Below are 11,335 nucleotides of genomic sequence, written 5' to 3' on the forward strand. Positions count from 1 at the left end.
TCACTACTGACACGTCCCAATTTCTCCATTCTGTTTCAGATATGGTCAACATTCGATATGTTGTATTTTTGCGTGCGGATCAGCATCCAAGTTGCAGGTTTCCTGCAAATCCACATTTTCCGAGTTCCGTGGTCACCCAATTCACGGTCTCATTCAGCGGCGCCGAAGTCCAGACCGGTGTCCTCCACAATCCGACCGCAACAGCCCATGGTTCCGACCATCTCAGCAGCTTCGTTACGTAGCCACACGCGACGTGTGGTTCATAACTAGTTAATTCCTGTATAACCATAAAGCACATAAACAGACTGCCCTTCATGACCAGCCTAATGTGGGTGGGTGACAGTACCATCGTTCCTTGTGTTGCCCGTTTCTGGCGCAGTTTTCACTTTCAATAACCATATCAGAATGACCGAATCGTACATGTGTAATGCCCCCCCTTGTCAAACACTTTGTCCTCACCCACTTCTGTTTTTTGGACCAGTGCATTTTCCACTCTCTGCTTCGTTCAATTTTCACATATAACAGACGGAAAGCCAACCATGATGACCACATAGTGTAGACCGGCCTTTGAATCCTTTGAGTTTTCTTTTTCGAACTAGTTCAAGCACCCCTTGTTATATATATTATATATGGGAGTACCATCGTTCCTTGTGTTGCCCGTTTCTGGCGCAGTTTTCACTTTCAATAACCATATCAGAATGACCGAATCGTACATGTGTAATGCCCCCCCCTTGTCAAACACTTTGTCCTCACCCACTTCTGTTTTTTGGACCAGTGCATTTTCCACTCTCTGCTTCGTTCAATTTTCACATATAACAGACGGAAAGCCAACCATGATGACCACATAGTGTAGACCGGCCTTTGAATCCTTTGAGTTTTCTTTTTCGAACTAGTTCAAGCACCCCTTGTTATATATATATATATATGGGGTGCCTCCCACGTTGTGTACGAGTGTCATGTGTTCCTTTCAAGTTCAGTTATTTGTTGTATGGAGAGTGGATCCCTCTCCTCCTCCTATCGATTTCCGTACACGATTGCTCAGTGAGATTGACGTTTTCCTTTCTTTGTACTATGATTTGACTCTTTCCACCTTTCTCTATGAGGCCTGCGCCGAATCTTTTGGGCTTTACCGAGATCCCAATTGTACACATGTGCTTCCGTTATTCTGCTCATCTTCAGGAAACCACATTAGCCTGAGGCGTGTCGTAGCGTTCGCGGAATAATCCTAGACTACAGATGAAACCGGTCCTTGCAACACCCGAAGCTACCCGTGTGTAACCAATAACTTGTTTATATAGGCATTGCGGTAGGCCACGACTTTAGTCTACAAAACCCAGACAAAAAACTAGAAGGCACGGTTCATTACGTCCATGGCTATCCAACGTTGTGTGAACACTTCTATGGAGCACGTAGGAACTGCATGTACTAACCATTACCCTAGAGTTGCGTACAAATCTATTGCGTTTCTCCGCAACATCGGTTGGGCGTGAGATTAGGGGCAAGAAGCCTATTGGATCGTTCAAGGGGAAATATTGAGCGAACCTTTAGAAAGAACTTGCAGCTCTGCAGGTTATCAGCCAGAATCCGGTCGTCCATTCCCTTCTGGGGAATCACTGGCTGGGAATGTGTCGAACTATTGATTGCGTTTACTGGTGGTTGATCAGATGGTCATTGATCTGTTCGACGAGATTGACAATTGACTTGCAAAGGTTCCGTCCCTAATAGACGAGACAGTTGAGTGGACCCACTCAACCGCTCACAGATAATGCCTCCCTGATTTGGGACAAAACGTGTGCAGGCCAACCGTTAAGCCTACAGAATAGATAGTCGTATCTCACTGAAAGGACATAGTTCCATTCAGGTATACTTCAAGTGACAATTCAGCACGTACTATCGGCCGGAAGCTCGTAACAATGTCATTCCCCGCGTTTAACCAATCTCAACTTTCACTAACCCATTTCAGTAATCAGAAACGCATCAGGAGTGATTCGTTGCTGGATGACTGGAATTTAGCCTGTGTATTCAGAAACATCTTTTTTGTGGTCGTAAGACTCATGAAAGCGGTGAACGAATATTCAGTTTGTGTTGCATTGATCCATTGTTTCGACCTATAGCTGCCACCCTGAAGTGGTGGTCGGGCTTGAGTACTGCAATGATCCCGCGGGCTACATTGGCTAGAACTTCGTTCCACAAGGTGCAACCACGCCAGTAAGGCCAGAGAGGAGCAGTGAGACCCCGTAATACGAGTAATCGTGCTACGAGGCGGTCTGGGGGTAAAGTACTGTCCTCTGCGACAGGTAAGGTGTTTCCACTTCGTAATTACTATCGACCGGAAGCTCGTGGCAGTCATTCAACCCATTTCAGTAATCAGAGACGTATCAGGAATGATCTGCCGCTGAATGATTGGAGTTTAGCCCGTATATTCAGAAGCATCTTTTTTGTTGTCCTAAGGCTCAAATTCGTTGTGATGCATTGATCCATTTTCTAGTTTCGGTTGCCTGGTATCTATCATCCACGCTTCACGCAACTGAAGAGCCAGTGAGAAGTGCTTGTGTGTCAATGCCCCTCTTCTGTCCGTATTCAGACAAATGCAATGATATCACTGCTTTAGACACATGAACGACGTTGTACCTATGTCTCAATTGCTTAAAAAGGGGAGAAGTGTTTACACTGACCTGATTAAGTAGGTTCTCAGTGTATACCACGTTTGATGGATCCCTTCATCCAAATAAGTAAGGTACTCATCCGTTTTCTTTTCTCTGGTTGCGCCAAGATCTTGTAAACTAGTTTTAATCCACTATTCCACCTAATCGTCCTTGAGCCCCTCAAAGTAGCTGTACTTTGTTGATTCGAAAGCAATTAATGGTCGTATTTACTTCGCTGAAAAAATGACAACCGGAGGGGGACCAACTCGGCTTACCATAAGGATTAGAAGGCCTCCGCAGATCCACTCAGAAGATATGGACGGCAACCAGCAGGTTGAACGTGACTGTCCTCTGTATTTTATCTGGGACTCTCAGGGTCGCACAAACAGTCTACTCTCCTGTTTAAGGTCCAAGCGAACTGTATGCCATCTTCGTAATGTCCCTAACTTCGAATTTCGAAAGAATCTGATTTGTTTACTAGGTTCGCCCTATCTAAAGATTTCAGACCACGTATTTTCGGAAACAAAAAAATATCGGCGCCAGACTCTCTGACCAGTACACACCAAGTTTATTTCATCCAATCAGTGAAGCTGGTCTATGCTGAGAAGCGTTTATAGCTGTTTCATCCTTGTTGGAACTCATTAACAGCGCGCTTCTCGAGAAGCCAGTCAATACGGACCACGTGAAAGCGTTTATAGCTGTTTCATCCTTGTTGGAACTCATTAACAGCGCGCTTCTCGAGAAGCCAGTCAATACGCGACCACGTGATGTGGTTCCCCTGATTGAAGTGAGAACTAATCACGCTGCCGATCAACCGCTCGTGGCCGGAAGGTTGCGAGTTCGAAACCTTCATTTGCTGATACCCACTCACAACTGTACGGTGCCTTGGTTTTGCTGGCTGGATGAAACACCTACCGGAGATTTCCGGATCTCCTCACGCCACCATTCATATGCTAAGCTGTCTGCTTATACCGAAATAGGCCACCCAGGTAGACTTCGCGTTGCTGGGATATAAATTAGTTTCGCGGAATCAGTTATTGATGTTCTGATTGATATACAGTGATTTAGCTGTGACATTATTACATCACTTAGGTGTAAACATGTCCAGACAGGATGATTTATTTGCGTCCAGCGTGCCTCAGTAATGCACTCGCCTCCCATATCGGATGTCTAGAGTTCAAATCACACCAAATCCACTTACCTGCACTGCCGGTGAGCTCCTATATGGGCGAAACTCGAGCCCACTGACTTTTCCCTTTGGTGTGGCATGACCATAAAGAAAAGGTTGCATCACAGTTCCACCCCAAACAGTCACTGTGGTCATTGACTGCAACACTTGCACCTCACTGTCGTAGTATTTATTGGATGTGTACCCTCATGACTGCTGCTTATATAGGCTTTTTTTATCTGGTGCGGCCATTCCACAGAAGCTTTAAGTTCAAGTTTCACCCGTGCAACAACAGTTTCTCTTTCTAACCTCACCGATCAGCTAACTAGCGTGGCAAGTGTATTCTGAATACTGCAAAACCAGCCAGATCTACAGATGCGAGCCAATCTCCACTCAAATATAAACTTGTCTGAATAGGAGCCTCTGACGAACAAAGTAGGCATACTAGAGATGCGTGGCCAGCGCCTAGTGGGTGCGGGTGAATGGAAGAACGTACTCGGGTAGTGTGATTTTTTTCGGGTACTGCTCAGTTGTCATTACCATGAAATTTACAAGATTGATATGGTTTCTGACTCAGGGTGACGTGAGTGTGACATTTGTTCTCAAACTCAATTGATCCGATTGTGACCCCATTTATCGAACGCAATGGTCATGTGCTCGTGTTCAGTGGATCGCCGTCCTAAATTGGCTTCCCTCTTTTGCAAGTAATCAATGGTCTCGCATAACAGGATACCCCACTGGCAATGCCAGGGTCTCTCCAGTCAGGATCACAAGTCACGTTCGAAAATAAAACTCAATATGAAGGAGAAAAAAGGTTCTTAGTAAAATTAAACAAAACCTCTTCCATAAAGGAAACTACTCACAACGTTGCTGAAAACCCTTCGACAACCCACGATCGGTTTCAACCTTGTTGGGGCCCATCAGGTAGGCGCAGTCCCCGAATTTCCTTCAATCTTATGATCTAATTGGACCCGAATTGGACTGTTCTCGAGAAATATGCTCATTTGCAAATCTATTTGGTTTTCACAAGAGACTCAACTGAATCCGTCGTTTATGATATTCTGTTTCAGTTTTCACAGTGGGACGGATTTTGTTACATTTGTCTTCCAGGATCACATATCATCAAATCCAACTCCCGTTGACTTAGTTCTTCTCAGATCGCTCACCAGGGCCGTGAAAAGTTGGCGATGCCCAAGAAATGAGCTTGTCAAAAAAATCGCCAAATCCAACAAACAGCTTGGTGCGTATTTGTCATGCAGGCCGATGAAAGTGTGGCACTACGGTAGACGGTGGAAGGTGATCGATTCTTTTCGTTTGTGCAGCGCTCCTTCTGGGTTTCACAGCGTTGTGGGAGTGTCTGCCCAACTTTCGTGCACAATAGTCAACGCACCACTGCTTTCATGTCGGGTCCAGCAAACATTCACGTGCGTGATGTTTTGTTGTCGTCGTCAATGGAAACCGTAAGCTGTTTGAAAAACTCTCCAACTGACAGAGTGGAATGAATTGGTCTCACTGAAACTAATCGTCATTTGTCTTGCGATGAATCGCGAGCGGAACAAAGGAACCCAACTTGACTTACAAAAGGACTAAAACAAGTCCGATTTTGGTTTCGGGAACACCGCTATCTGATGACTTTCAAAAGGGTGGAACGGAGAGAGAGAGGTGAAAGTTGGTAAATGTTTTTGCAAAGACTACATTATTAATACATTGTACCACATTATACTACAGAACCACATACGAGTCAGTTCGTTCAGCTGTAGCACACTTTCGGTGCCTAACTGCCATGCCACTCGAAAGTTGCACGAGGGCTGGGATGCTGCCAGGTTGCCAAAGCCTAGACAGGAGAAGTCGAGAGGCAGAGGTCGGGTTCGAACCACGGACCTTCTGGTCAGTAAATTCGCGCTCTAACCACTTGGGCCATCTCGCCCGCGCACGTACGGGTAGTTGGATGTCAGGTCACAAAAAGTTCCCCGTCTCCAGGTTACCTATTTGTGTCCGACGCACTAAGAGTGTGTTTCTCGCCTTCAAGGTAGGGTGCCAGTTCACAGCTGGTTTATGGGCAGAACTTGAGATCGTCACTCACTTGTGGACAAGTTTTACTACCAGCCAATTGTTTATGAATGAATAGTCATAGGTGCGTGGATTTTTTATAGAACAGAATGCTGGTGTAACGGTGATACTGCTGATGGGGAGGCATGCTAGTAGTATGATTTCTCGTGAATCTGCTTTGCGTCTCTTGAAAAGTGAGATCCATTGCGGAATATGTGGAGTCGCTTTGTAGCATTTACTTGGATTTAAGCAACAGTCAATACATACTTAAGAAGGTTCAGGAAGACGCGTTCAAAGGGAAGATGGATATTCAGCTTTTGTAAACAAGATGCCTATGAGAGTTTTTACTTCCCTGTCCACTACTCTGTAACTGTTCAGTTGACATTTTCTAATAAGTAACCCCGTAACGAAGGCCTTCTTCTTTTCCCTTGTAGCTCAGGTAGCGTAGGTGGCTTGTTCGCTGAGCTGGGCGATTTAATTGTAAACGTTTCATCACCAATCGAGATGACATCATCAGTACATTGTTAGGGAGCGCAGTGGTGCTTAGCGCTAGGCACGGGCCTTACTTTCCAGGACTGCTTCATACCTGTTACTCGTCTATAACTGTTAAAGTAACTTACATTGCTGACAATGTGATCGTTGACCAAACTTCACAACTGTATTGAGACCGGTAACTGTATGAAATGACAGGCACCGATATGTTTGACGTGGCAATTGGTTGCTTGAAGTAGTGTTCCTTGAAACTTGTACGCGAAGCAAGGTTTACGTTATCGCATCACTGTCAGGTTTTTCTCAAAACATGAAGCTCGTGGGGTGACGACCTACTTGGGTCTCCTTCCACCAGCACTGCGGGGCAACACTCTTTCCATCTTGATGTGTGAAAAGCCCTTGGATCGTCATTCAAAGGCCTAATCAACGATATCTTAACCCTCACCGAAGGATTAATATCGTTTGAACCCAAATGCACAGAATATAAACACGAAGACGGGACTTGAATCTGAGTGCTGTCAACTTCTTGACTACTTATTGTGCAATGCGAGTCAACTTCTACGTGAGTCCACATGGCAGAACATTCCACTATTGAAAAGCTTGATTCAGTTCCTATCCAGAGGCACTGCATTTCCCCCATCTGAACTGTCACTGAAGTTTACACAAACTACCTTCCCTGCCATATTCATTTAAGTCAGTTGCTTCTAGGTGTCTGTTCGATAACAAAGTCCCTTCATTGGATAAACCACATATGACTCCGTATCTGGAATGACGGCCGTCAGCTTGTTCGTCATCGTACTCATCATCATTGTCATCTGCAATAACCGCATACTAGTACAGTGATTGTAGCTGCCATAGTTTCGTTCACCGACGACTTGTGCAGTGGAGGCGGGACCCGATAAATTGGTGCTTAAATACGGTACGGTCAGTGGACTGTCGAGTGGAGAGATTGGGAAGGGAGCTATGCATTGAAGGCAATAGCTTGGATACATGAGCGCGATTGAGTGCGCTACTGGGCCATGTCTGACAATGTTTCTAGCCATTGATGTGGCCCGTCTCGGGGTCCCCATCCAGGAAGACGGCAATGACCAGCGCAGCTCAGTTTGCTGGTAATGACTTTCATACTTCGCTGCCAAGCCATTGTTTGACCGCCTCTGTCTCTGTTCCACCCTTCACGTGGTTTTGCGAAAAGAACTTTTCGAGGAATTCGGTCGATGGTATACGCAACACGCGGCCAAGCCAGAGAAACCTATGCAGTGTGATCAGTTCATGTATCAAGTACCATTCGACGAACTTTAGGATTGCTGATCCGGTGTTTTCACACCAGATCCGGGCAATGCTCCGAAGACATTGAGTGTCAAACATTGAAAGTCCTTTGACGCCCTCGGCGTGCAGCGGTTTCTGATCCGCATAGTAATATAAAGCGCACCGCAGCATTGTAAACACGATCCTTGACACAGAAGCTGTTGTTGTGCCTACGCCACAGGTGACGTAGGTTCACGGAAGCTGCTCTGGCCTTCCCAATCCGGATGGAAATATCATCTTTCGCGAGACCACCGAGACTGATACAGCTGCTCAGGTAAACAAACTTGTCTACTACCTCCGTCGGTTCATCCGCAAGCATGAAGATAGGGTAGAACTTTACAATTTGCAGGTATGAAGTGCATGCCGAACCACCTGCCATACTGTACCCTCGTGTCAGACTCGAGTTCTCGTCGAATTAGACCCGCAGTATCTTCTTTGATATCTCAAAACTGGTTGGACAAACAGGTTTCCGAATTTAAGGAACGTAAGAGAAGTCCCATCAGTGATCTCATGAGATTACTTTTGGCAGATGGTAGACGAATTCAACAATCTCAGGATGTGAAAACGGAATCACACGGGCCATCGTTGCTTGATCCAAGATTATAGTGACTTTGCACAACTACAAATAAGCTACCTATGATTCATTCAAAACCAACATCAAAGAGTATGCCAGCCTGATCAGTAAGCCCATGTGAACACACGTGACAGCACTTCAAAGCGGCTTGCGGAAACTCCAAAGATAATTTTACCACCAGTGAGTGAATATCTTGTCGCATGTGGTTGACTTTTGTTGAATTATTCGGTTCTTAGATTTCTTCCAGTTTTTCCTAATCGACAAATGGCTCACTGTCCTCTTACTTGCAGAGGTCGTAGGTCCTGGTGTCTATTTGCTTTCTCGGGATACACATACGCCGTCTATCTCAACATTTGTCGTCAACACTAATATTATCGCTGTTGTTTTAGCTCAGATGAAAAAGTAATTTCACAGGATGAGTAAAACTTGCATCTGAGACGCCGGAAGTGTCAGCCTCCACATGAGCACTTGTGGTGATTTCCGTGATCGATACTATATCTTGTCCAAGTGAGAACTAATCACACTGCTGCCAAACAGCTGTGTTAAACCAGAAGGTCGCGGGTTCCAAACTCATTGAGTTTTTACCAGATGTGTACTCCTGATGATTCACGTCAATGATGAACCAGCTACACAGTGCTTTTCGGCTTTTCAGCATAGATTGGCTTCACTGACAGGACGAAATCGGAGTGGAAACGAATCAACCAGTTAGCAAACAAACTGGCTTTTGCGAGGGAATCATTAGGAACCCAGCTGATTCCCTCGTTAATGATGCCGTTCTGTTTCAGTTTTCACAGTGGAACGGTTTTTAGTACATTTGTCTCCTAGGACCAGATATCATCAAATCCAAGTTGCGTTGACTTTAGTTCTTCTCAGATCGTACACGAAGACCGTGAAAAGTTGGCGGTGCCCAAGAAATGAGCTTGTCAAAAAAATCGCCAAGTCCAACAAACAGCTTGGTGCGTATTTGTCATGCAGGCCGATGAAAGTGTGGCACTACGGTAGACGGTGGAAGGTGATCGATTCTTTTCGTTTGTGTAGTGCTCCTTCTGAGCTTCACGGCATTGTGGGAAGGGGGCTAGCAGCCCAACTTTCCTGCACAATACTCAACGAAATCTGAATTGAAAATAATCAGCCAACCAAATTTATCGAAAATCAGCCAACCGCTTTGTACCCATAGAACTGCAGCGTTCCCATACACTTGAAAGTCAGTATACCCCATTCATATGTTCAATAAAATGTATGACGCGTTCACATCGAAAAAGGAACAGTTATTTCGGAGAGATCTGTATTGCCAATTAAATTGCATCACAATAGAACAGAAATTCGCTTCAATGTTTTTATTTGTTAATCACCCTGTGATACTAGCAAACCTGAACAGGCATGAAGACAAAATACGAAGGCACTAGTCCCCATGAACCTTGACCGAAATTGACAGATCGGGATAACCTCGTTAAGCGTTAGATGAATCTTATGGATTGATTTTCAATTACCACCGATCACTGTTCAAACGCACCTTGAGGCTTGAGGTGGGTATTTGATATGTCAACTGACATACCGCGCTATCGAACGTCATGAAAACTATTTACACATGTGCGTGTGTGTCGGCAATTCTTTCATTCTTAGTTATGTGAATTCCTAAACGGGCGTGTGCGAAATCTGAATGCAAGCTAAACTGTGGGCCTGAAGTGTCCTGTACGAGAAAAAACGACCAACTGTCTGGACGACAAACTCTGTGAATTTATTTATAAATACTGTCCACAGGTATCTCACGATCGCCTGTTGAGATGAACTGATGCGCTGCCAAAACACCGCACCTCGCTGCCCTGCTACGCACTGCACTGGTGACGAAAGCCTTGCGAGAAACCCTACCTACGTCAAATATTATACATAAAGATACCTTAACTGCGGAGTTTTTCAACAATCCATTTGCCAACAGCCAACCACTTCTCTCATAAGTGAAACTTTACAGTTCCGGGATATCAATAAGCGTAAGAGTTGGATGGTCTTCTACGGAGTGGCACAGAAATCTGCAGTTTCAGTTAAATGGCGCGTAGTCAAATAAGGGCGATACATCAAAAAGCACAGTTCTCTTGAAAGTTCAGTGGAAAGTTCTTCAACATTTTTTAAGCTTTTTAGGTTGGCCCGAAAATTTACATTTGAAACATGAGGCGGTCCCAGTTCATTACAATCCGTTGAAGAATACTGTAAAAGAGGAGGGCATTTAAAAGCGGCTATTAAGCGGGTGGAAGTTAGTCCTGTCGCTGAGCTTGGGAATTTGCTTGCAAACGTTTTGGTACCATGAGATGAAACATAATTTGTGAGCTCTTGGGTGGGCGACTACCCCGGTTTTCGCTCGCGTTGTAAACAGCAGTCAATATCTGTAACGTGATTGGTTGTTTCGGAACTGACCAGTCATGTTACTGATATTAGCTGCTATTTACAAACTACATAAACGCAAGCAAAAATGGAAGAACTGCCCACCCAGGCGCTCACTAACGATGTCTCCTCCAATGGTGACGAAACGTTTGCAAGCCGCCTCGGCGGAAATATAGATCGCTACCTCGTCAACAATCATATCAACAAAAGAATATGCTGTGGTCCTAGTCAACTCATAACCAAGATAGACAAGGTATAGACAGAGTATAGTAGCCCACCTTTTGTCTCGTTTTTCATTCGCATGAGCAGAAATGTCAGCATCTCGGTTGTCGACGAAACACTTCCGAGCTGTTGGTTGATCCGATGGTAGTTGATCTGTTCGCCGAGCTTGGCAACTGGTTTGCAAACGTTTCGTCCCCAGTCGAGGAGACATTGTCAGTGTGAGCCAAATGTGAACTGATCAATGGCTACCGGATAAGTCACCAAAAAGAATTCAGGTATCACCCAACTAACTGGCATGACTAAAAAAGCCTATGGAGCGAAAGGTAACTAGTTAACATGCTGTCATTGAAGCCTCTTTTGAGAGTTGGGAAACGATAAAAGCGCAACACCTCCCCTCAGTAAACGACGAGTGCAGGTCTATTGTATCGACTGGACATAAACCAACACGCCTATACTGAACAATGCGATGATGATGGAACCCACTAGCGCGCTGCGAAATAGGCCGCT

General features: G+C 45.1%; 1 protein-coding gene across 1 annotated transcript in view; it reads left to right on the top strand.

The window, feature by feature from the left end:
- T265_13771 (hypothetical protein) overlaps positions 1 to 11,046 on the top strand; it is a gene marked incomplete at both ends in the record, with an annotated part of 29,405 nt that extends 18,359 nt beyond the window's left edge. The window contains one exon of the mRNA XM_009170456.1: positions 10,925 to 11,046. Within this exon, the coding sequence (XP_009168720.1) occupies positions 10,925 to 11,044 (120 nt within the window). The remainder of the gene's footprint in view (positions 1 to 10,924) is intronic.
- Positions 11,047 to 11,335: the final 289 nt, after the last annotated feature.

The sequence above is a fragment of the Opisthorchis viverrini genome, assembly GCF_000715545.1.
Source record: "Opisthorchis viverrini unplaced genomic scaffold opera_v5_103, whole genome shotgun sequence".
Taxonomy (NCBI): Eukaryota; Metazoa; Platyhelminthes; class Trematoda; order Opisthorchiida; family Opisthorchiidae; genus Opisthorchis; species Opisthorchis viverrini.